Source organism: Podarcis bocagei, assembly GCF_964188305.1.
Source record: "Podarcis bocagei genome assembly, chromosome: 17".
Classification (NCBI taxonomy): Eukaryota; Metazoa; Chordata; class Lepidosauria; order Squamata; family Lacertidae; genus Podarcis; species Podarcis bocagei.
This window is the reverse complement of record NC_138143.1, coordinates 17532760-17559961: the sequence shown is the minus strand read 5'-3', so window position 1 is coordinate 17559961 and position 27202 is coordinate 17532760. Positions and strand designations below refer to the sequence as shown.

Genomic DNA, 27202 nt, shown 5'->3' with positions numbered 1-27202 from the left:
TTACTGGGGGGGGGGCGAAGACCCCTCAACCTCTAGGAGTTGGCTCCTTTGTATATTTATGTCATCTGTTTCATCTATATTTCTATTCCTTTCCCTCCTGAGCAGCAGTTTTCCATTAAAACGCTTCCATAAATTCAGATGCTTTTGGGTTTCTCTTTTTAAAATATACTTTAAATTGCATGTGTAACTCTTCATCTGCAATGCTGTAAGGAAAGCATAAAATAACTTTTTAAAAATTCTGTATAGCACCTGTAGTATCTGCGATTGTGGCAGGTGGGAGTGTTCTTGTGTGCTGCCGTAATGCAGTTAAATTTTTCAACGCGCTAGATGTTGTAAGAAGGGTAAATAGATACTATTTTTATTAGAAAATAGCCTCAATCTATTTCACAGTCAGTCTGTATTCCTCTTTGTTTAATAGCCTATGGCATAAATTGAAGTTAATTATCGGAGCTGACAAGTAACTCTGCTTTCTGTCTGCTCCCAGAGTCTCTCCGAGGCAAAGATGGAGCTGAGAAGAAAAGATCAATCTCTGCGTCAGCTCAATAGACATCTTACCCAGCTGGAGCAGGACAAGCGTCGGCTGGAGGAGAGCATACGCGATGCAGAGAGTGCCCTCCGCATGGCAGCAAAGTGAGCACTGGGGCCTTGGGGAGATCACTTGAAACAGACAAAAGATCAATTCTTACTTTCATGCAAAGGGTTTTAGCCTTGGATAATGCAGTGCTGGAAAACAAAAGTACAGCTGCCTGTCTTTGAAATTTAGTAAAAGATCCTCTTGAAGGAAGAAAAGTTAGTTCAACATACTAATGGCCCATTTCAGTCATTGCGGAGCTCAAGGATGGGTGTGATTTTAGGACAAGCGGTGCTGACCCCCCTCTCTCTTTCCTGTTGCACAGCGCTCGAGCCACCATGGCTGGCTAGCAGACTTGAATTCAGCAAGCGGTCCTGGCGAAAGAGCAAAGGGCTTGATATGAAAAGCCAGCGTAGGGCAATACGTGGCAGACTAGAGCGAGGCGTGTATTGCATCTGCAAGAATGAAGATCAGAATACTTGCACGTGTTGGTCTATAAAACTCTGTGGCAACACACAAGCACCATCATTGGCCATGCTTTGTGTCGGCTGATGGTTGCCGTTTGCAAAGACCTGTGCGCTGGCAAATCTGGGTTTCTCTCTCCCTTCAGATCTTCTCAGCACCATCCTTCCTCCATTTTAGCTCTGATGTCTTGGCTTCTTCTTAAACAGCTGCCTGCCACCACAAGGATCTCCCAACCCTCAGACTTCCGCCTGCTTCTTTTAGCGGCTGACGCTACTTCTGTCGGGTCCAGACTCAACCTCAGCCTCTTCTGAGTCTCTTCTTATGTCACCTCAGTGACAGTTTCTCTGTGTCACCTCACAGTCTTCCCCCTGCAGGCAGTGCTGTGCATTTATTGTCTTCAGTCAGAACCCTCGAACTCAGGGTGGTCAAACACACATCTCAAAACCCACAGGCAGCCCTCAATGCCCTTTTTCAGCAGCCTTCTGCAACATTTGACCCATCAATTCAGCCTTTGAGGAAGTTGCATTCCCAAAGCCGACAAAGCAGAGGTGAAGAAAGGTGGGGGCGGTCTGCCCTGGGTGTCATCCCTGAGGGGCGGTGACATCACCGCAGGTGACACCCCCCCTGGGACAGTTGCCGCTGCCGTACCCCCATGGGATGCGCCCCGCCGGCAGCGCATCCCCACCGGCGGCCAGCCCTGCCCCCACAGGCCGCGCTGGGTGCCGGAGCAGCTAGCTTCGCCTCTGCGGCTAAGTGAGCCGCTGGTCTTTGGGAAGGAGGCGTGAGGGCTCCAGCCATGTTCTAGAGTCCTCCCTCCTCCTTCCCAAAGCCTAGTTAGTTATTTCCCAACTTTGGGAAGGAGGCAGGGGGAGGGCTCTAGGACCCTGCCAGAGCCTTGTGCCTCCTTCCCAAAGTCTGACACTTCGCTTAGCTGGCTTTGGGAAGGCAGCACAAGGCTGGGGTTGGGGTCAAAGGTTGGCTTTGTTCCCCTCCTGCGTGCAACGAGGCAGTGTGTGGCCCACAGGTTCCGTGGCGAAGTACTCTTGTGGCCCACTTGGTATGAAAAGTTTGAACTGCCCTGACCTAACAAATCGCAAAGTTCATTCTGAAAATCCTACAGACATATCATTGGACTACAGTCATACCTCAGGTTGAATGTGCTTTGGGATGAGCGTGTTCGAGTTGCGCTCCACGGCAACCCAGAAGTAATGGAGCGTGTTACTTCCAGGTTTTGGCGTTTGTGCATGTGCAGATGCTCAAAATGATGTCATGCGCATGCGCAGAAGTAGCGAAAAGCGATGCGTGTGTGTGTGTGCAGATGTGCCATCGCTGGTTATGTTTGCTTCTAGATGCGAACGGGGCTCCGGAACGGATCCAGTTCACATCTAGAGGTACCACTGTATAACAAAGGGCCAAAAAGGGCAGAAATAACCTACCACAGCTTACGCTTTCTGATCAAATTGACCCATATAAAAGAATCCACATAAATTCTCAGCTGTCATGATGGAAACCCTCACAAAACATACATTAACTGTATCAGCCTAGCTGTTTCGTTTCAGACATTCAACCCCTTTCTCCCAGGCTTCAAAAGTAAACTTATCAGTCTTTTCTATTACTGCTACTACTACAATAATGTTAATTTATCACCTGCCAAAGGACTAGTTATAGCAATTAAAAATACAACATTATTACGAAATTACAAAGAATGAAAACTAACATTGCAATCTCACCACAACTCACGGTCACGAAAGTGACAAACTAAATGGCTTGGAAATTTCAACTTTCTTGACACACCTAGCTAGGCGTGAGATGACATTAGGAATATATTAGTCCATTCTGCCCAAAGAGGGTATTCTGAGTTTGATTGCTTTTCTCTCAGTATGGTAAAACTAGGAAGTTTGGCAGTACACAACGATATGTGAAGCCCAGGCTTCTCGTTCTCCACTGGAAAATGAGAAGGGAGATCTTTGCAGGGAAGATATGGCAAGCAGGGGGATTTTCCACATACCCACCACTGTCCCCTCAAAACTCTGCCCCTCTGCATTCCCTAATTAGGGTGTAAAGAAGGGAAATGTGGTGGCAGCATTCAAAGGATAAGCCGTGTGTTGGCCATTGCACACCTGAATGCAAGGCCAATTTTGGCAGGTGTTCTTAGTAAGGAAGTCATTCTGTTTAGAATGGGACTTTTGACCTAAACAGCGATGAAACTGTAACAGTCAGGAAAAAATCTGCATGTACATGTTCTTTTATAAGAACTGTTTGGTTTGTAAATACTGAACTGAATAACTCAACAGCTAACCAGATTGTTAACGGAATTGAAGACATACTCCTTTACACTGTTGAAACCCAAGATATTCTCAACATTTCTAGGTACACTAGGATCCAGATGATCCTCAGCCACAAGCATTAAATTCTGAATTTGTGGAAGCATCCATAGCAGCTCATTAGCAAATACTAGACAGACTCGGAGCCTATCCAATGTTGTCCAGTGTGGAATCGTAGGTGGAGCTGTTATCGGCCCCCACAGTGGAAATTTGTCAAGACTTGCTTATCAATCTGCTTTCTACAGGAAGCACCATATGCTTCACCTTCAGTCTGCTGAAGAAAAAGAAGAGAAAGTGTTGCCTGTGGCAGTCTCTTTATAGCTATCTAAGCTAAGCATTTTATACTTGCATCAGAGTTATCCAAGGAGAGCAAATCTTGAGGCTGTTGACAAAGCTAACAAATAATGGATGTGACATTAATTGTGACTGTAAACATGCTAGCCAGTATCTGTTACGAGTTGTTTTCTTGTTTTCTTTTTTCTTTCCTTCAACAGAGACAAAGAATTAATCGCTGCCCATATGAAATCAGTAGAAGCCAACCTTCAGAATGTGAGTAACTTGCTTGACTCTCTCCCTGACCCCCAACCCCAGTCACGTTTGTATCTCAATAATAGTATTTTTGAATTATTTTTTATTTTATTTTCTGTACTAAAAGAAACACTGTTATTGGAATGGCCACATTCTAAAAACAATGGCATGATAAAATGTGACCACGTCTAATTATTTCCAAGTCCTGGCTTTGATCAATGCCGCTTACCCTGGGCAAGATGATGCGTTAAAACATGGGGCAGCAAACTTTTTCAGCAGGGGGCCGGTCCACTGTCCCTCAGACCTTGTGTGGGGCCGGACTATATGTTGCCATGATTATGACCCACGTTGTTTGCAAAAACCCTTATTGGGACCAACCCCATCGTTGCCCAAATGTAAATTTTTTTTTGGGGGGGGGTGTTCCCTCATACACCTACGCTGCTTCCTTTGTGTTTTACGCGTTGACAGTTAGTATTTCTCTTGTAAGGCAGGGTGGGGGGCTGAGGTAAGCACGCCATTCCTGTCAGCCCTGGAGAACGTGTGCGCATGCGTGAGTGAAGGGGAAAGCCATTGGCCACGCTAAGTCGGGCTGGTGCCGCTCAAGCAAAAAGTTCTTTTCCCTGCGTGAGGGAAAACAAGGCAGCGGCTATTTGCCTTTCCATGCACCGTGTAGCTAATGAATGGCCTCCCCAGCAGAGCACAGAACTGTTTTGGAGTGCAGCCGCCCAGGCGCCCCCCCCCCGCATCCTGTTGCGGGGAGCACCGCCGCCACAGACACGGGCAGGCGTCGCTCCCGAGGCGCCTCCGAGCCTCTGCCTCCGCCGCTGCTTTTGCTGAGGTCAGTCGCCGGCAGCTATATGGTGGAAATCCAAACTGTGGCTCCTTTTCCCTCTTCCCCACCCCCACCCCCCACGCGTGGCGGACGGAGATGGGGCTTGGCTTGAGCAGCCACCCGCCTCACTTTTGACCCCCAACACTGGCTGAGTCGCAAAAACCATTGTGCGTGCATGCTATGCCGGCTGCCTAGATTCCTGGACCGTCTGCGGGCCGGATCTAGAAAGCAGTTGGGCCTGATCCGGCCTGCCCGCAGACCTTAGTTTGCCGACCCATTCTTTAAAACAGCAACACCATTTATTTGTGCTGTCCAACTCATGGCACAGCTCATCTGGCACCATAATAAGGGATCCAAAGAGGTAGTTTCAGGCCAATTCGCACAGCTGAGCCCATCGCCAAACCCATCAGGAATGCCATGCCACAACAGGCGATACACATTTTCCCAACTGTGCAAGATTGAAAACGCCTGAACTCTTTCCCCTTCAACCTCGATGTGAGGAGACTGTGAGCAACTTCAAAGTTCCCAGACCACAGCCACTCAGATGTTGCTCCTTTGTGGTTGAATGGTCCTCAGCAACATGCATCGAATACAGCTTTCCCCTTAAGGTGAACTTGGACCATGGGGGCAATTCACTAGAGGGAAAACTGCCCCTTGGGGGAGCTATACCTAATGTACACCTGTCTGTACTAAAGCAATAGATCATAAGCTCAATGTTAACTTTTCCCAGGGATTAGAGGAGTTAACTTCTTTGATCTATAATGTTGTTGATTTCTGGATTGTGTTTTCTGTGTTTTGGGGTTCTACTTTAAATTACTTATCAGAGCACACAGCATCCAGGATGTGGGTTCTTTTATGAAATAGATAAAATAAATATTATATTGGTGGTTGCTTTCTTGTGAGCAGTCTGGAAAATCAGGCCAGAAAGGTAACTGCTACTCTAAAATATTAATGCGTACTATGCTTTTTCACTGCTTCTTTTTCTTCTTTTTTTATAACTAACAGCAGGAGAGCATAGCCGCAAAAATTTAGAAAGATAAGAGTTTGCTCTAAGACCTTCCATTGTGGAAAAAGGCCTGCAGTTGCAGTAACAGAATGAGACTTAGGAAAAATCACTGGTGCTAAATAGATTACTTTTTATCATGTTTTGATGGTCTCATTTGTAATATACACAGGAAAGGGAAATGCTGTATAGTTACTTATCTACTTGGCTCAGAGGTTGCATAACCCATACCCTCCAACGTTTCTCCAATGAAATTAGGGACGTCCTATTCCCTAATCATCATCATAATTTTATTCTTTATACCCCGCCCATCTGACTGGGTTGCTCCAGCTACTCTCGGTAGCTTCCGACATATATAAAAACATAATTAAACACTGAACATTAAAAAAGCTTCCCTATAGAGGGCTGCCTTCAGATGTCTTCTAAAGGTGGTATAGTTACATATCTCCTTGGCTCAGAGATCGCATGACTCCATACCCTCTGATGAAAATAGGGACATCCTACCATACCTGCCAACATTTCTCCGATGAAATTAGGGACGTCCTAAGGAAAAGCGGGACATTCTGGGATCAAATCAGAAACCAGGATGGCTTCAGAAATCCAGGACTATCCCTGGAAAATAGGGACACTTGGAGCAGTACTTATTACAGGAGCGGGGACCTTCAGCATGTTCACACGTCTTGTCCCACAAGGGGGTCCAGTTTGGCCTGCGAAGCCATTTTCCTGCAACCAGGCTCACCCTCCCATCAGCTGACGTCACCGGGCTTGAGAATTTGTAGAACCCCAAAGCATTTAAATAAATTTTGAGGTTCAGCTAGCCAAATCCCCGCACTGTCAGGAATTCCCAAGTCTTTGTGGTTTTCCCACTTGCACCAAACTATTCCTGCTTACCCCTTCCATCCATTTTATATGTACCACTGTCCTTGCTACTGATTTCCTAAAATGAGCACAGGTTTTCCTCGTTGTACTTAAGTCAATTCAAAATATTTTACCACCCAGGTCTTCCCAAGATCCACTTACCTTTCAAGTCTCCTTTTGTTCTCTCCTGTTCCAAGGAGTTTTCTTTTGGCGCAACTTGATCAACAGTCAACTTGGAAAACCTTACCTTCCTAGATAAAGTGTGTTCCAGACTATTCCATGGCAGCTTCTGCCTCTTCGCTTTCCCTTTACAGTTCACAAAAGCTGGAATTGTGGGCTTCAGATACACATTCTTCATGGTTCTTATATATATATAGTCATGCAACTGAATCTCATACATTTTTACTTAGAAGTATGTCCCACTCGGATCAGCGGGGCGACTTCCAAGTAAGTCTGCAACAGATGGGAAGATTAGAGTTAAATTGCTGTTCAGTACATAACAAATTTGATAGAGGATGGAGAGAGACCAGATAGCTATCTGGTGAACTAGTTCAGAGTTGATCAGTACAGATATGATTTAGTACCGTATCTTAGTGGTTTTATGGTCTGTAGCAAACTGTTTCATTTCAGTTCTCAGTGTCCACATAATTTTAAGTACCTAGTGCATCATTTAAAGAGGACCATGTCATTCTTCCAAATTCACGTCCCTGCAGTATATACCATATTTTTCCGTGTATAAGACTAGGTTTCCCCCCTAAAAAATAATGTCAAAAATTAGGGGGTGTCTTCTACACGGATACATCTCCCTCCCCATTTCTTTAATCTGAGTCCCCAAAAGTAGGGGGCATCTTATACATGGGGGTGTCTTATAGACAGAAAAATACAGTACAGTATGTGCTAAATACAGTATGTGCTAAATACAATTTAGCCGGAAGGCAGCAGAGGTTTAGTTTTACTTTTCCTAGATGGGCTCCCTTCCCAGTGGTTGATGAGCCCCACCTGCCCCTATACTTCCCTCTACAGAAGGTGCAGAAACTGCCTTCTTGACTGTTGGATCCACTGTTGGCCTCTGTCGGCCTGTCTTCAAATGCAGGGGAAGTCCCTAACTCACTGAGGGTTTGAGACCCATCAGCTCCCCTCGCCTGGTCTAGCCAACCAGTTGAAGTATGCAGTGGTATGTCGACAGCTTCTAAGAGCCACAGGTGAGAGCACGGTGCAGTGGGGGGACCAAGGTGGATGAACTACCCAGAAGAATCACATCATGTGTGTGTTCCCCCCCCCACTAAAAAAGGTAAAGGACCCCTGACATTTAAGTCCAGTCGTGAACAACTCTAGGGTTCCGGTACTCATCTTGCTTTACTGGCTGAGACAGCCAACGTTTGTCCGCAGATAGTTTTTCCTGGTCAAGTGGCCAGCATCACTAAGCTGCTTATGGCGAAACCAGAGCAGTGCACGGAAACGCCGTTTATCTTCCCGCTGGAGCAGTACCTATTTAGGTTGGCAGGAGCTGGGACTGGGCAACGGGAGCTCACTTCGTCGCGGGGATTCGAACCGCCGACTTTCTGATCGGCAAGCCCAAGAGGCCACCCGAGTGCCCCCCCACTACCCCTCCCCAAACAGGGACACCCGAGTGCCCTCCACTACCCCTCCCCAAACTCCCAGACAGATGAATGCCGACAAATAGACACCTGAGTACGCATTCTCGCATTAGTTTTGACACTTTTCTAGAGAGAGGTATTATATTCCTCTTATTCAGAGAAGTAACTGTGGGTTTGAGTTTGCTTTTAAATGAATGCTACAAGGACCTGCAACATAACCTGAGCCCAGGCGGAACTGGCCTGAAAGCACAGGCATTGGTTCCATTTGTCTGCCAGCAGTGTCAGCTGTCATTGGAACAGTTAGGGGAGCGAGCACATTCCCCTTGCCATCATCTCCTGACACTTGCTCCTCCTATCCAGGTGTTCAAAGCCACATCTGCAAGTCATGCCCCCCCAATCGTATCCCTGTTACCTGCCCCATAGCCCTGCGCACATCTGCAAAGAAGTTGTGGAAACAAGGGGCTTTCTCTAAGAGCATAAGCCTCCTATGGGTCTTAGAACCCTTATCTCACAAGGTTCCAAACCATGCAAGGACCCTACATGGAAAGAAGGCATGGTGTTTTGGGCCTTCCCCGCCCCACACGTGAGCAGTGGTAGGCTGGGCTACTGGGATAGGGCAGAGGGTGCAGGATAAGCAGTTGGTGTCCTGATCTGCCCCCTCGCACAATTCTAACCATGGAAGCCTTGCATGGGGCTGCCGCCAATGCGTATACTCTCACAAGCAGGATCTTGTGAGAAGAGCCTTGGACCGAGTTGTGCCTTCACCAGCAAATCCCAGTATCACCTTCAGGAGAGCTGCTTCCCATCTTGAGAATCATAGTTTTAACAGCACATCATTGGAAGAGCCAAATAACTGGCTTTGCTGGATCAGCCCAGGACTTGAGTCTCCTTCAGACGTCAGCCAGAGACGTCCGGAAGCTCTCAATCCAGCCGTGGTGGCGGTGGCCAGCCCCTGTTTATAGTCTAGCATTGTTCATCCGTATTGCCTGAGAACGTTGCTCCAAATTTGGCCACATCCTCAGAAGGGTTACTTGTATACGCTATGTTTACAGAGGAGACGCCAGGACTCCTACTAGTGCAACTGCTTTTTTAATATTCATATTGTGCCAGCAATGTACTTGGATTTGTGCTGAACCTTGAAGCAATCCCAAGGACTTGAATTATTTGGAGATTTAGATTAAAACGATGTTTGAGTAATGGATTTTTCTGGCGCATTTAGATTTTTCAGTAAAAAGGCCAGGGGACCCTAGTTCTTTGAAAGGGTCCTACAGATACTTATTTGCTTTCTACTTGCTTCGTGTAGGAGTCTGATGATGTTATGAAATATCTCTCCTTTCTGTGTGTTCCATCTTCTGGAAAGTTGCGAATCACAAACAGGGGCAAGGCTCAGGTGTACTTGACAGGATAGTGACAGGACTCTGAGGTAGCTGTTGCGTGTATTGTACCTATTCTTGGCTTTTGTTGATCAACCTTGTACCTGCCACAGGTGAAACGGACCAGTAGACACACACACAAGAAATCTACAAGGAAACGAAATATTTTTAAGAGTTTCAGAAGCACCCATTTGTTGCTGTTGCTTTAAAAAAGAGGGCTCCTTAAAACACAATTTGGAACACTTTGATCTCAATTAGGATCATGGCATGTTTATATTTCAGTAAGTACGCTTTCCTCCTTCTGGAAGAAACATGGGCTATGAATTTTGAAAAAAAGACTATATATATATATACACACACTGTAAATTAGCATTGCTTTTGAATAATTCCTCTTAGTGTTAGGGCATTTATTTTGCAAATGCCTCAATCAGCCTTTTTGTTGTTGTTTTTTGTTTGGCTCTCCTAATAACCTGGCTTCCTTGATCCGTGTTCCTAAAGATCAGTTGTGCAGGACATACAGGTGTTGGCACAGCTGGCTTGCTGATGACATCTCTGTCCATATAGCTGTCTAGTGTGCCATCATTCATATTGCTCACTGTCATTCTGACCTAGCCAAGCTAAAAATGGTACTCCAGTTCAAGAGGGATTTAAAAACCTTGACAAACTAAAGATAAGACATTGCAGAATGTCATATCCATGTGTTAAACTGTTTTCAGCTTAGACATATCTAAGTAACTAATGCCAGAGCCCGTCTGTCTTCATTTTTTTTTTTTGGAAAGTATGAAGTGTAAGTGTGTGTGTGTGTGTGTGTGTGTGTGTGTGTGCCTTGCCTTAAGTAAGGAAACATCCTTGCATGGAGTACTGTGAAATTAGTTCATGCGTTAGCCGTTATTTTATCCAGACATGGGTTCACTTTCAGCCCAAGGTCAATGAAATCTGTTCATAAGGGACATATTCTTGTGCACATCCCACAAATACAGAATAGCTTTGGCATTGTACTTAGTGTTTGCTTAAAAGGGCCTGGATCAAATTAATCTCTCATCCAACTGAGCTTGGGTTTGATGTTTCTATTTTATTTTTAAAAATGCTAGACTTTCCCCCCTCCCAGAAATGTGTTTCATGAAATTATAGAATCGTATAGCTAGAAGGGGCCATGAGGATCAAATTGTCCAATCCCCTGCAATGTAGGAATATTTTACCCAATCTGGGCCCGAACCCACAGCCATGAGATTGAGTCTCACGCTCTACTGACTGAGCTACGTATTTTGCTGAACTTCCTTTTGTTAAAATAGAAGACAATTTTCCTTTTTTATTTCAGCCGAGACATGTATTCTTTTAAAAATCTGTTGGTTTTTATTGCTTGTTTAAGAATATATAGGATTTGGATGAGTAGTCCATTGAAAACCAGGGGGCTTGCTTCTAAGTAGACATACATAAGATTGTCCTGGAGATGTGTGTTTGAGACTATACTGTAGAATGCAAGCAGGGAACTGATCTAAGATGATCCGGATCATCCCGTCCCTTGTGGCAGTAACCTCCAAGTACCGAATTAATTCTGTACCTTACATCAAATCGCTTAAGGATTAATTTGCCACCGTCTGTGAGCAAACATGAAAAAGGTTGCTCATGACAAAAGAACTCCCTTGATGTAAGGAGCAGTTCAGCAAAATAAGCAGGTGAATTAATCTTAAAACATACGGTTGAAGTAGCAGGGAAGGACCTAGCCACAAGGACTAATAGCCAATTTTTATGTAAGGGAAGAATTCCTACCTAACGCCAAATGGTTTGGGTCTTTGCATAAAATTTGTGTCCAACACCCTAGTCGTTAGTTGGTTAAATTCCCAAGTAAAAGAGAATTCACCACATAATATTTTAGAATCCTGTGAAGTGTAGTTTAAGGTTACTGGGAATTGGAGAGATGTGAGGGGTAAATGACAGCTCCCAGGAATCTTTGTGGGGGAAGAGACGTGACTGTTAAAGTGGTATAAATGTGCTTTAAATGTATGTTGTGGATGTGACCTAAAAACCTCTCACTTAGATGCCAGGAAACCGGGAATTACGTTCACATGTGGTGGGAGTGTAAATATGTACAATTTTTCTGGCAAAGGGTGTTTAAGTAGATAACAAAAATCCCTGGGTTAAAGCTGACCGAAAGTCCAGACGTAGCATCATTATCAATGTACGATGGGGTAAAAGATTCACAGGCTATGAAGGACTTGTTTCACAAATTATCTGACAGGTTCCCAAATTACAATAGCTAGAAAGTGGAAGGGGCAAGCAGAATATAGAATGGAAGAATGGTATAAAGAGGTGTGGGATATAGCTAGTAATGATAAATGAATATGTTGCCATTAAGGCAAGATGGGGAATATGCAGGAGAAATGATTTTGAGGAGATATGGAAGGTATTTGTACTGTTAAAGCGGAAAGGGGTCAAACCATCGCAAGGGGTGTTGAAATTTTGGGAGGTTGGATAGTTACAATGGAATGGTCTTGGTGGTGGGGTGCACATTATTATTCTTATTTATTTATGATGATTATTTTCTCAAAATAATAAAGGGGGGGCTCATTTAATTCAGCAGGGTCCACACTCTGTTGGAGCAGTTTCAGCAACAGGGGGCCACTCACCCTCCACCAGTTTATGTAGCTTCCTCCGGTGGGCTGCATTGCCGCAGCTGGAGACTGCATTAACAACAACAACAACAACAACAACAACAACAACAACAACAACAACAACAAATGTATTTAAACTCTGCCTTTTGGAATACTAAATCCAATGTTCTCGCAGGGAGGGAACTGCCAGAAGGACCTCAGTGTCTGGGCTGAACGGTGGGGGTGGAGATGCTCCTCCATGTATACAGGACCGAGGCCGTTTAGGGCTTTCAAGGTCAGCACCAACACTTTGAATTGTGCTCGGAAACGTACTGGGAGCCATTGCAGATCTTTCAGGACTGGTGTTATATGGTCTTGGCGGCCGCTCCCAATCATCAGTCTAGCTGCCGCATTCTGGATTAATTGCAGTTTCTGAGTCACCTTCAAAGGTAGCCCCACGTAGAGCGCGTTGCAGTAGTCCAAACGAGAGATAACTAGAGCATGCACCACTCTGGCAAGACAGTCTGCGGGCAGGTAGGGTCTCAGCCTGCGTACAAGATAGAGCTGGTGGACAGCTGCCCTGGACGCAGAGTTAACCTGCGCCTCCATGGACAGCTGTGAGTCCAGAATGACTCCCAGGCTGCACACCTGGTCCTTCAGGGGCACAATTACCCCATTCAGGACCAGGGTGTCCTCCACACCCACCCGCCTCCTGTCCCCCAAGAACAGTACTTCTTTCTTGTCAGGATTCAACCTCAATCCATTAGCGCCATCCAAACTTCCTCTGCTCCTCCCTTTTCAATCCCCACCTGGTTATGGGGAACAGTGGTGCAGGAGAGGGTGAGGAAGCACCTGACCCTTCACTTGCCTGACCTGTCTCTCCTCCTCTTCTGATCCATCTTGTGCTCTGCCCTTCAGCTCCGAAACCTCACCTGTCTCTGATTCTTGCCTCCTGGCTGGTATAGATCCCCACAGACCACTGGCTGCCTCTCCCGCGTTAGACTCCAGGCCCTTTCTCCCCGTGCACATTCCTCAGCGTCCTGCCAGACCCTGACACATCAGTGCCTTATTTGAACGGGGTGAAAAGCAGAAATCGAGCTGAGTGTCGCCTGCATATTGGGGACACCTTCCCCCAAACCTCTGGATGACTTCACTCAGCAGTAAGCAGGGAGGACAAAATAGAACCCTGAGAGGACCCCGTAGCGTAGGTGCTGGGGAACCGGGCAGCGATCCCTCAGGCCATTTCTTAAATCAGCCCTCCAAGAACCAGAAGCAATGCTGGTCGCAGTACTTTGAAGAACCGCCTGTAGGTGGTAGATTCAGGAAACCTTTAATGGGTGTCAGAAGCTGGAGGGGCTAAAAGGAAAAGAAAGGGCATCATCCAAATTCAACACTATGTCCTGAGAAGATTTCCATACTTTGTCAACCCTTAAGTGATATATGTCAACTTGGTTAACAATGCGCCCTGGACACGAGTGATTAAAAAACACACCCTACTATGAGAGTTGTCTGTTTAGAAATACATGAAGCACACGAGAAATTGCAACAACTGCTTAATGTTTTTCTGAAGGACATGAAGCACGACTTTTGCAATGTTCCTCAAGCATTGCTTCAGGATCCGCCTCAGTAACAGAGTTTGCAAAGAATGGTGAGCTCTCAACTATCTTCTCCCCCCCCCACCCCATCCTTTAGTGTAGCTGTTTTAAAACTGCATTCCTCTGAACTCCAGGGTTCCTCGGATGCTTATCAGGGGTTCCTCAAGGAGAAGGTCATTGCTTGCAAACGAGCTTCCCGGAAGACAGTGTATCTTACCCTGAAACATGTAGCTGCAGGGGAGTATTGAATGTGTTCTTGCTATCATGCTCTTGTAGTTTGTTCAGTGCATGAATCAGGCCCCATGCGCCTGGAGGCAGGACATAAATATCCAGATTAACCTTAATTCTTTGCTTCCATAATTTTTACCTATTTCCAAAACAGGGATTTTTCTATTTGTGGTTGAAAACGTAGGCTCGTGTTGATTTCGCTCTCTCTCCTTGCCCCCCCCCCCCAAGTTAAAGACGTGAATATTCCATCGATGGCTTTGGAGTCGCTATTTCTGCTTCGGCTCTTGATTTGTGAAAATGGGTGGGATGATGGCGATACCCTTCAAATGGTTGTTGGGAAGCTGAAGCAAAGCCCTTGGACTTGGCGGTGCTGCTGTTCTTTTTCGTTTTTGTCCCACTTACCAACAAGCAGCTCTGGGCAGTATACACAGGGGCCCAACATTGCAGGGGGCTGTGTGCCATCACACGCATGATGACTGGGCAGCCTCCTGAAGCAACGTTTGTGCGCTAGGCCACGCTTGTCGGCCTGGGTCAACATCCCACCAGGCTGTCCTGCGTCAGGGTGGCATCCTGCTTCACCTCCTCTGCCCCCTCAAGATTGGGGTGGTGGCCTGGGCTCCATTCCAGTGGATATTGGGGAAGCTGTAGAGGCCTCAGTTCCATAGAGTTGGGGCTCCTTGCTGTATATATACCTCTTTTCCACACCTCACCCTTTTTATCCTCGCCGTAACCCCGTGAAAGTCATTTAGGCTGAAAGATAGTAACTGAGCATCATGGCTGAGTGGGGATGTTAGCCCAGATATCTTGGGTTCAAGTCCATCGCTTTATATTAAGCTTCCCTCAACAGTTCGCTTTCAGAAGCCGTCATACTAAACCAGATTTTTAAACTGTCATAACTGCCTGATTAAAATTAAAAGACGCCTGCTTCTTGGGAGAAAAGCAATGACAAACCTAGACAGCATCTTAAAAAGCATGGACATCACCTTTCCGACAAAGGTCCGTATAGTTAAAGCTATGGTTTTCCCAGGAATGATACATGGAAGTGAGAGCTGGATCATAAAGAAGGCTGATTGCCGAAGAATTGATGCTTTTGAATTATGGTGCTGGAGGAGGGGACGGCAGAGGACGAGATGGTTGGACAGTGTTCTCGAAGCTACCAACATTAGTTTGATCAAACTGTGGGAAGCAGTGGAAGACAGGAGTGCCTGGCGTGCTCTGGTCCATGGGGTCACAAAGACGGACACGACTAAACAACAACAGCAGACCAGAATGAGCATGCTGACATCTCGGCAAGTTAATTGCAACTATTTAAGCTACTGGGGTGAATATCGGGGTCCATAAATGTGAGAGAAGGGATGCAGATGGGGCCGGCCCACCCATGAGACAAGGGGAGGCAGCAGCCTTGGGCAGAGGGCTCCTCAGGGGCAGCAGATTCAGCCTCCAAGGAAAGCATCGTCCGCCACGATGCCAGCAACCGCTGCAGTGTTCCTCTTGCTCATTGGCGGAAAGAAGTGTTCTCCAAGCTGAATTCCCAGGACAGTTTTTAAAGCTTCCGTGTATACACACACACAGCTTCAGATTTTGGCAGGGAAAATTGCTAAACAGGAAACTCATTTAAAATCCCCACATGAATCCCAAACTAACCCAGGGGATTGGGTCAAGTTGGCATGGGATACAGATATTAGTGGAATAGCATGAGAAGCTACCATAGGGGAACAGTACCTGTAACCATAGGTGCCAACCCCCTGGGGCCCTGGGTGCTGGAGCACGCACAAAGCTCCCCATGAAGGGGCCGGGCACCCACAAATTTCGGCACCAGGGCCACAGACGCTGCATGGCACCCACTGTCAAGTGGCCATGTTGGCACTCTTGCCTGTAACACAAGAAGTAGGTCTGTGTTTTAAAAACTCAGCTGACTGAGGCGAGGGTTGAAAGCTCTTAATTTCAGTTGTGTGGAAATGGACCACTTGCTTTGTCAGCCTTACCGCCACCTATTTGTTGTTGTCCTTAGCAACGAACGGCTTGGATGAAACGATCCAACAGGAGATTAAACTCTATTGACAATAAATACCGAATAATATGAATCAAACATTCTAGTCAGTAGACTGGGAGTTGCCAATGAGGTGGCCTGCGGGCAGATGTTCTCCTGGCACTCACAAAACCTCAGGCTCCCCTCCCCCTCCCCCTGTTAAAATAATCACTGCCCCTTTTGTCATGAGGCAGCGAGGGTGGCAACCTTATTCTCCACTGAAAAGTGCGTAAGAGCTGAAGGAGGACGTTGGAAGATTGGCGCTCTTTCTCAGTTCCTCTTTCAGCTCTGTGTGTTTTTCCAAGACGTAGACTGATTCTGCTGGATACAACTTTTATTTGGATCCCTTGGGAAAGCAAAAAAAGAGCTCATAGGTGCATGCTTTCTCTCTGTTTCTCTGCCTGGGGGATGATCTGTGGGGCTGGGAAGAAAAATAGTCAGAGCGAGTGACACCCACAGCACTTTGTCAAACATCCAAATCTCCCCATGGGCCTAAACCCCCTAGTAGACTATTGACAGCAACTGGGCATTTGCTTTTAAGAAATATTAATATATTTTGGACAGCTAAATATAACCTTTTGATACAAACAAGATGCATATTTTGGAGATGAAGCAGACATCTACCCATATGCACTTATTTGTGGAGGAAATAAATATCCTTTTTGGATGCATAGCAGGGGTGGAGGGGAATTGAGTACTATTTCGCAGTAACTCCTTTCCTCCTTCAAAGAAGAACTAATAGTGGAGCAATTAGTTGGGGCTGTCTAAAACAACATTGTGTTGATCGAGTATTCATTAGTTATACCAAATTCACCTTCAGGCAGTTTGTTGTTTAGTCATTTAGTCGTGTCTCAATAGGGCGCCTATTGAGAAGCTAGTTGTTGTTGTTCTTTAGTTGTGTCCGTCTCTTCGTGACCCCATGGACCAGAGCATGTCAGGCACTCCTGTCTTCCACTGCCTCCTGCGGTTTGGTCAGACTCATGTTGGTAGCTTCGAGAACACTGTCCAACCATCTCAACCTCTGTCGTCCCCTTCTCCTTGTGCCCTCAGTCTTTCCCAACATCAGGGTCTTTTCCAGGGAGTCTTCTCTTCTCATGAAGTGGCCAAAGTATTGGAGCCTCAGCTTCAGGATCTGTCCTTCCAGTGAGCACTCAGGGCTGATTTCCTTCAGAATGGATAGGTTTGATCTTCTTGCAGTCCATGGGACTCTCAAGAGTCTCCTCAAGCACCATTTTGGTCTAGCCCAGTCCAATGCTACACAGGAACAAAACATCTGAAGAAGTGTGCATGCACGAGAAAGCTCATGCCAATAACTAAGTTGTTCTCTAAGGTGCTACTGGAATGATTTTTTTTATTTTGTTTTGACTACGGCAGACCAACACGGCTACCTACCTGTAACTAGGAACATAGGAAGCTGCCTTGTGCAGACCGTTTGCCCATCTAGCTCAGTACAGTCCACACGGACTGGAAGCAGCTCTCCAGAGTTTCAGACAGGGGTCTCTCCCAAGCCCTACTGAGAGATGTTGGGGATTGAACCTTCTGCAGGCTCCACCACTGAGCTACGGTCGAGCCACCAGGTGCAGTAACTGGGCAGAGCTTAGCATCAAGGATCTGTTGTAACGCCACTGCCCAGTCCTGAGACATGTGAAGCATTCCTTGCAAAACAGTGTCTTTTTATCAAGTGCGTAGGTTTTGGGTGCATGAATCACCTCAATAGCCTCCATTTGTATGCAATTAGTTTGAAGGTCTTCCAGGTAAGAAGACTTAAAAGGTAACTTGAGCTCTCGGCACCAAGTGCATTCTGCATACTTCTGATCCTTGCACTGTACCCAAGCAGAGATGCCAGATTCATATTTAGGTTTTGCATGCCCCTTAAAATCATTTGAGTACAAAAATGCAAGAAGGGCTTTTACACTCGCCAGAAGCTTGGTTCTGCCCTCGCCAGTCCTGGAAAGATCCTTTTAAAAGTCCCATATGCTCAGGAGAGCCAGTGTGGTGTAGTGGTTAAGAGCGGTAGTCTCGTAATCTGGGGAACCAGGTTCGCGTCTCCGCTCCTCCACATGCAGCTGCTGGGTGACCTTGGGCTAGTAATGCTTCTCTGAAGTCTCTCAGCCCCACTCACCTCACAGAGTGTTTGTTGTGGGGGAAGAAAGGAAAGGAGAATGTTAGCCGCTTTGAGACTCCTTAAAGGGAGTGAAAGGCGGGATATCAAATCCAAACTCCTCCTCCTCCTCAGAGACTTTGTGCCTGTTCATTGGGGGATATAGGAAGCCCAGAGCACTTGTTCTTTAGATGTCCCTTTTATGAAGAGGCATGTAGTGAGACCACTGATCCCCTGCTGGTGAGGCTCACCAAAATTTGACCTTTTCCTGTTAGGCAAAGATCATAAGACAACCCGGAAGGTTGCCAGATTCTGAGTACAGATCTGCAGGTGCAGACCATCCCCCAACCCAAACAAGTTCGTTAAGAAAATCCCCAAACTCAGTTCCATGGGTGACTCTGGGTCATATCTCTGCGGTAGCTTATCTTAAAGTTTTAAGTGTCTACACGCTTATCTAATTTATAAATATTAAATTTATTGTTGCTCATTGTTTTAAATGTTTGTTTTCCTTCTGGGATTGTACCCCCATGTGTGTTTTATAAGCTGGTCTCCAACTGTAATAAATTATCTATCTATCATTTGGGTAGAGGATCAGCACAGTATCGGCTTGAGCCATACTGCATCCTTCTTTATTTTAGCCTCCATCAGACATACAACTTTTCAGTGACCTGAAGCCTGCATGACATAGGCCATCATTGCCCACGGCACCCATATCCTGCAGAGCATTTGATCCCATAGGATTTTCAGAATGGGTGTCCTTTGCAGTTCTTAAACTAGTTATCGTCTGTACACAGCCTGAAAGACTTGCTTGGACCCAGTTTTGTGCTATAGTGGCATCTCAGTCCTGTGGGGAAACGTTGGCAGTTTATGCACAGCCGAGGGCAAATATTACTGTAGGTAAAACTGTATTAGGTGACGTAATGGGACTGATTTTGGGGCGTTGGTGTAACCCTGAAAGCTCCCTTCTCTCTGCTGTCCTAGCCTCTGAACCCAAATTAGTCCTGGGCGACAGTTAAATTGATAGGGCCATTCTTTTTTAATAAATAAATACTGTTTTTATTTATTTTCATGGTGCAGAAGATAAATTTGGAGAAAACGATTGTTACAACAGTACACAACAAGTAACTTGTCCTGATAAAATTATAGACTTTTATCATGCAATAGGAAACATTATGCAAGCAAAGCATTTCTGTTCCCCTCACTTCATAAAGGTTTTGTGAGTTTTTAATACATGCCACTCAGACGCAGACACACAAAAGCTAAGCATTCTTGGGTTTTATGTATACTGTGAATGGGGGGCGGGGATGCAGCCATTTCCATCAAAAGTAATTAAAAACATTGGAGCATGTGCTTGGGGCTTATGGTGTCCAGAGGTTTATATGTAAGGAATGATCTCATTCCTTTCTGATGATGAGCTACTATTACAGTGGTTGCATTTTAAAGATATGCATGGTTTTGTTTGTTTTTTCGCTTTATTGTCCGGCTTATGTTATATACCCTGGTGGCAAAGAACAGAACCAGACAGGGATGGGGTTAAAGAACCGACTGATGTCGGAGTTATGCCTACATAGTGTATATATTGTTTTCCTCTCGCTCTCTTTCCTTCCCCGCCCCTCCCCGTTCTCCCTCCCCTTCCCTCTCGCCTCGGTATTAGCAATCTGCTTTGGTACTTTGACATCAGGGATTTCCCTGGTGGATTTTGTCACAGAAAAAAGAGAATCATCAATATCGCAGTTAAACTTGACTTTCAAAGCTAATAGTATCTCATTTGGGGGCTCAAATTTAATAAATTTTCTTTGATTCTGGGTGCGTTTTTAAACATCAAACAATGAATTGGCCAGGGTGCAGTAAAATATTTAGATCTATTGACTATGGTTCAGAAGGGTAGAAGGCAAAAAAACACACACACAAAAAAACACACTGGTGGGTTTGATGTTGATAAATTCTTAGTACCTTAATCCACATTAATGTTTTCTTTTATCTGTGTGCATATTGGCTACAATGAGAAACGGGAACGTTAGCATATATGAACCAGAACAAATCCAGTGAAATGTGTATTATTAGAGGTATGGTGAAAACAACGTGTTTGTATTAAGGTTAACATCTGAACAAAATTACACATGCTGACAGAAGACCCCCCGAGACCGTGTTTGCTCCATTGGGCTCTCCATCCTGAACCCAGAACAGTATGAGCAGAAAGGAGGATGCATGAAGGACCTATGCTGTTATAAAAATTGCATTATAGTGCATAAGTTTGGCAGCCACAGGTATTGACAGGAATTCTTTAGGTCAGCCTGGGAACTGTAAAGCTCCCTATTCCCATAGACTAAAGCACAGAATGTATGTGTGTGTATCCTATAAATCTGTAAAATCCCACCTAACATTTGTACATCGTATGGACAGCATGCATGTATATTTATTTATTTATTTATGCATGCATTTGGCTATTCTTAAAAATAGGATTACTTGTAGAAGGAAGTATCACATAGAATTTGAAGTGTCCACATTGGCTTTCATAATGGTATTATTTTTATGTAAGGTATCCTAGGTCATTAGTATTGGGTATGTTAATTAGATCCATAATTAGTATTTATTTGTCATATGTGGTGCTACCTGATTTTTTTTCCTTTTCCAATTTTAAGATTAAGTACTTAGCATCATTTGCTGCTCCTGGGAATAATTTTTATTTGAAAGATATATATTAGCACGTTAGTATTGGAGTACAGGATGATGCAATCCAGTTGAGCTACTGGATATCATTATCATTATTATTATTATTATTATTATTATTATTATTATTATTATTAGAACAAGGCAGAATATTACTCATTTAAAAGTGTTACAGTTGACCCCTTGTAGAAGAAAAGAAGGAATAGCTTTATGTCATATGTAAAGACCTTTTGCTTTTAATTAATTAAAAGATCCTATGCACGTTTGCTCAGAGGTGTTCCCCATTGTGCAGCCTTTTTTTGAGTTAGGTGGATAGATAATAGCTATAGTTTTTCTCGATTACCAAGACAGTTGAAAAGAACAAGGAAAATAAAACATCACAAACGGCGAACAAGTGAGACAGATAAAAAAGTTATTATTTCGGTATTTCTTACCTCGCTTTACAGACAATGGGCACTAGATATTGACCAAGTTACTATCGTAGGTTCCCATCATCCTAAAAGATCTGACCAAAGATTGCCAGTTGGTTGTGCAGTTTCAGAGTGAGCACTTTTGTGTATTATGAAGCAATACAATTGCAAAGAAAAATCATTGTTTGTTCAATGACCGCTGTCTATGTTCTGATGTCACAATACGTCCTAGGAAGCAGCCTAGGTGAGCCCTGGGCACATGCGTTCCTCAGTCCTCTTTCCTCCTCCTATCAGGCTGCAAATAATTTATTGTTGTTGTTGTTATTTGAACGGTTGTAGCTTATTGTTTCATCCAAACCTGACCATTGTGACTAACCTTGACCTTGTTTGTTTAAAGCAAGCCAACTTTGAACCCTTGAGTTTTGAAGCAAGTGTGCTACAGTTTGGATTAATCTAGGGTTGCCATGTCGTCCATCCCCCCCTCCCGCGGGCGCTATTTTTGCCAGTTAAATCCTGGACATGTCTGGGAAATTCCGGACATAATAGCAACCCTAATTAATCACGACTACGGCTAATCAAATATGGAAGGAGAAACCATGCTGGAGGAATTTGGAAGTTTTCACTTTCATTTTCGCTTACCTGCCTTGGAATGTGAGTCAGGATTCAGCATATAGAACAGTAGCAATAAACGTGTTAAGGATTGTTGTTTGTTTGGATATTAATATAAACACAAGCATGGGAACTAGTGATTCTCTCCCCCCCCCCCCCCGATTTTGTACTTTTTCCTTTTGCCGAACACATACTGAACGAAGGGATTTCCCACCTTGACAGAAGGTGGCAGTACAATACCAACTGCATGAGGTTGTGTTTATCTACATATGTATGGAAATATCTCATTTACAGCGCTGAGCGGTTTGTTGTTGTTTCTTTAAACTCTGCCTTTTGGAATACTAAATCCAAACTACTTGGACTTTGGAAAAGAAAACGGATTCTAGCTACTTGTACTGGAGCCTATTGCTAGTTAGTGGATACCTGCTATTTTTATAGGAACCGATCATCATGCTTCCAATAAGATGCTTAACCAAGTGACATTTTAAAAAATACTCTTTGTTAAGTATACTTGGGCAGCTTTGCAACATAACTGGCTATTAACAAAAGAACAAAATCAAGACCTTTCTGCAAAAAGGCTTAAGATCATTGTATGAATGTCAAAGCAGTTGTTTTAAAAATATTTTGGTGGTGTGTTGCTTCTCCAGGGCAGATGGCAATTCTCTGCTAACCAAGCAGGCAATAATGGCTATATCCATAGGACGCTTATTGCGTACAATTTCGCGCTGCGATTTCCTTGACCTCAAATTGTGTGTTTGTAGAGTTTTGTGTACTGGTTGGATGAGAAGCCTTTAGCGACTTTCCTTCCCATCTCATTTCAGTCTGGAGAAGGGGATATGCTTTTTTTCTTCTTAACATTCTCTCCCAGCACTCTGAATTAGAGATTTATTTGCAACGAAAAATCAATTAGTCCTAAATTTATTCATGGATTTCAGGTCCAGCGATCAATGCAAGTCCACTCAGTGGACTCAGGGGGACCCACTTCATCCCAGTTAATGTGTCTGAAGGGGAATTACCATTGATACTGTTTTTTCCCTTTTAGGTCAGAGATCAGATCTCGCTGTCACGGACTGCGGCAACCAGGAATGACTTCACCCTGCAGCTACCTAAGTTGCACCTGGAGACCTTTGCGATGGAAGGGCTAAAGGGCGGGCCAGAGGTTGTAGCATTCCAGGTTAGATTCTTAAATAACCTTTCTTTGAGAAGCAAAGGGTTTCCAAAACTTAATAATAATAATAATAATAATAATAATAATAATAATAATAATAATGCTATAAATAAAAGCAGAAATGTAGTGGCCTGTAATTAACAAAATTAAGTTTCCGAACTTGTGCTCGACTGAAATCGTTATATTAGAACAACACTTTTGCATTCCAAATTGAGTATCAAGGATCTGTAGAAAGGATTTTAGCAAACACAAATGGTTCACGCCACGCCTAGAAATCGCTGCGGTCAGGCAAGAGGGAAATAAAATGCCTTTCACTTTTTTAAAAGTTGGGTTCAGAACAGTATTTCTCTCAACATCACTTTCGAAGAAAAGAAATGTGCCCTAGGTTAATATTTAAGGATGGCATCAGCAGTGGGTCACCCAGGAGAAAAGAATTACAAAGCAGGGTGTGTTGGAGTCCCTTAGTTTCACCGCAGGTGGGGCAGTTCAAATGGCTGAGAAAGATTCTACCGTTATTGATCTTTTTAGCCATTTTCTGACACCTTCTGGCACCGGCTGAAGACAGTACTCTGACAAATGAAATAGACAATGGATGCAGCTGTCAAGGCATCGGAATCAGAAAACAGCCCTTCTAGAACGGAGTGCAAGCCCCAACTTATCTTCTTGCTTCATATAAATGATCCAAGAATTCTTAAGTGCTTAAGTGTTTTTGTGAATGGATTCATTCTTAACAAAGTCGCAGTAGTGCCCTTACCAGAAAGAACTTTATTAAACTTCTGGGCCTTGGCCTTGGGCATGCACCCCTGTAGTGACAAATGAGGCTGTGGTAGGATGATCAAAAATACGGGAATATTGTACTGGGGATGGTTGGGGGTATTACTATGGAGGTGCTATGGTGTGCCTTGAGTAAGGAGCCCCATACCTGGATAGAGAAATGCAAAGATTGAGTCTTAGGTCTGGTGATGGGCCTGAATATCAGCTTTGTGTGATATCAGCATATCTGTGATTGCTGTCATATACAAGCCCAGCACTCATGGTCAGCCATGCTGGACACTGATGAGGAACAGGACCAAACTGGTCTCCTATCCACCCATGGTGGCCCTTCCATATGAAATCTATAAAGGTAAAGGGACCCCTGACCATTAGGTCCAGTTGTGGCCGACTCTGGGGTTGCGGCGCTCATTTCGCTTTATTGGCCGAGGGAGCCAGCGTACAGCTTCCAGGTCATGTGGCCAGCATGATTAAGCCGCTTCTGGCGAACCAGAGCAGCGTCGTTTACCTTCCCGCCGGAGCGGTACCTATTTATCTACATGCACTTTGACGTTCTTTTGAACTGCTAGGTTGGCAGGAGCAGGAACCGAGCAACGGGAGCTCACCCCGTCGTGGGGATTCGAACCACCGATCTTCTGATTGGCAAGCCCTAGGCTCTGTGGTTTAACCAACAGTGCTACCCACTGTATAGGCCTGAGCAAATGCATTTTGGGTAACTTAAGATGGCAGGTTAGCCACCGTGTGTAGGAGCTGAGCTGAGTTCTCACTTTAAAGCACATCCATCTATCCCTGCTGAAGCATGTCCATGTGCTCAAGGTGAGTCGTCCTGGCCAAAGCAGTGGCAGAAAGAGCACATGACCACAGGTGCCATTTATGTGGGGCTGTGGGTGCCAAGGCACCCATAAAATTTTCATGGGGGGCGGGGCTGGCATGGCGACCCAACACGTCACTCGCGTGGCATCACATGGAACGATGAAGCCCGACGGGGCTTGTCACAGCCATGGTAGGGTCTGATGGGCCCATTGCGCCATGTGACATTATGCTTACGATGGGCACGCCCTATGTGGGGCAGAACCCAGCACAGCTGCGTGCAACAGCTGTCATATCCACCTCTCCTGTTGGGAGGAAGGTGTGGTTGGAGTGGACTAAATTGTCAGCCTCACACCAGCCCTCTCTTCAAGTCTGGCCCCCAGCCCTGGTTGTACATTTTAATTTTTTTTAAAGAACACACTGTTGTTGTTGTTGTTGTTGTTTAGTTGTGTCCGACTCTTCGTGACCCCATGGACCAGAACACGCCAGGCACTCCTGTCTTCCACTGCCTCCCGCAGTTTAGTCAAACTCATGCTGGTAGCTTCGAGAACACTATCCAACCATCTCCTCCTCTATCATCCCCTTCTCCTTGTGCCCTCCATCTTTCCCAGCATCAGGGTCTTTTCCAGGGAGTCTTCTCTTCTCAGGAGGTGGCCAAAGTATTGGAGCCTCAGCCTTAGGATCTGTCCTTCCAGTGAGCACTCAGGGCTGATTTCACACACTAGAACACACTAGAACACACTAGAAGAGATTTGAATTTGGAAAACAGCATGGGGTTGAAAGGGTTATGGCACACACATGCACACACACCCCACCACAGAAGTGCTAGAAAGTTCCTGGGGTTGTTTGCAGATTCCTTTTACAACTAAAATCACAGATCTCCCAGCATCGCGTCTAGTTTGGCCCTTGTGATTCTGATTCCTACAAGCACCCAAATTCATGCTTCCAGACTGGTTAGGTAAACTATCGGCCAATCTGATAGTTTAACAGCCCTGGGGCGAAAGGAATGTCCACATTGTATGCTGAGTGACATGTATAAATTTTCTCTTTTGAGATAAAATACTTTGGCTTTGTCACTTGTGGAGTTTTCCAGGTGGCTATGCCCCAGAGTTTTAAGAATAGGAACAAGTAACCTAACCCCAAGCACAGCTCTTGGAAAGTATGTGCAGCCAATTTCAATGGGTCTTACTTTCCAGTGTGCTCATGACCAACATCAAAATGGTATAAAAATGAAAGAAATGCTCTATATGTGTATTTTGTGGCTTGAAATCTACATGGTATGTATTTCCCCCCTAGTATTACATAGCTATTCAAAGTACCTTTATAGTTATCGACAAAAAAACCTTTTTGGAATGGAAAAAGTCAAGGTTAATAAATAATGGATTCTTTCCATCTACGTCATAGAGTAGATCCATTGAAATCAATGGACTCAAGTCACTTAACTCCACTTACTTCAATGGGTCTATTCTGGCTGACACTGGATGTTACCCTGTGTTAGTCATGCTTTCTCTTAATGTCTAAAAACTGTGGAGGACCTCTATTCAGGTGGTTTGCTATCGTTTTTGCTTGAGTCCCTTCCAGTGATTTAGAAGCAGGAAATGGGAATAATCAATTGAAAATAAAGGATTTTCAGTTGGGTCATTGCCTAGTTAAACCAGATAAAGGTGATTCTTATTTAATTGTTCTTTATTCCTATTATTCTCTTCTAACACTCACAGGCACATACTTTACCTGTTTCCCAATCTTGCTTCAGTTTAAAGTTTTCGTATTAACTCTGTGGCAAGGGTGTCCTAATACCCAAAGTATGAAATCTTTCATGATTGACTATCCTCCAAATGAACAACTGACTCACTTTTAAATGTATTGTTCCCCACTTGCAAATCAGCACAGAAATACCAAATTTACTTGCAATTGTTATTATTATTATTTCTTCTTGTTTAATTTATGAATAACATTTTACATATAACTCAAGGCAATTTACAAACATACCCTAAAAGCAGCTAAACATAGTTTTAAAAACAGCACACACCCCTCCAAAAATAGGTTTTCAAACGATCTTTTAATCATATATACCTATTTTGGGGGGAGGATTGCCCAGAGTTGTTGAGCTTTTGGGGGGGATTGCACAGGGTTGTTGACCTTTTTTTAGGGGGGGTGCCAAAAATCGCCCACCCGCACGTGTCGCAAAATCCGCCTCTCGTCTATCCCCTCGCCGGCAGAAGCTGCCAATCACCTGCCCAATTGCCGCAGCGTCAGCTAATCAATACCAGCCCTTGACGCAGCAACTAATAAAACGCCCAATAGCTGCTGACAGCCATGGAAGCAACCAATCAAACGTCTCCCTATTCACTATCCATGTATAGGACGACCCCCACTTTTTAGCATGAATTTTAAATTTTAAAAAAACCCTAGTCTTGTACACGGAAAAGTACGGTACATTTTTTTCCAATGAGGGCATCATTTGCCCATGCCAGTTGCCATCAATTCTGTCCTGGTCTTTTATTATCTTAGTATACTATAGTGTGACCCAGAAGCAGAACTCAGGGCAGATAGGGAACCGGTCTTAGTTTTTAAAGGCTGCCGTGACATAGGATAGCCTCTGTGGCTCCACTTTTCTTCTTCTTTCTGCCACATAATTAAATGGCTGACATTCATCCTTGTGGGTTAC

General features: G+C 44.7%; 1 protein-coding gene and 1 long non-coding RNA gene across 4 annotated transcripts in view; one reads left to right on the top strand and one right to left on the bottom strand.

Moving 5' to 3' along the window:
* Positions 1 to 27202, top strand: part of CCDC171 (coiled-coil domain containing 171) — a 205401-nt gene that overhangs the window by 121190 nt on the left and 57009 nt on the right. For all 3 annotated transcript variants that reach the window (XM_081176165.1, XM_081176166.1, XM_081176164.1), the window contains 3 exons: positions 485 to 630; positions 3855 to 3909; positions 22828 to 22959. In XM_081176165.1, the coding sequence (XP_081032291.1) occupies positions 485 to 630; positions 3855 to 3909; positions 22828 to 22959 (333 nt within the window). The remainder of the gene's footprint in view (positions 1 to 484; positions 631 to 3854; positions 3910 to 22827; positions 22960 to 27202) is intronic.
* On the bottom strand, positions 9250 to 21463 carry LOC308577064. The gene is made up of 2 exons (XR_014003403.1): positions 21201 to 21463; positions 9250 to 9699 (listed from the first exon to the last, which is right to left on the bottom strand). It is a non-coding gene; the product is annotated as an uncharacterized lncRNA (long non-coding RNA).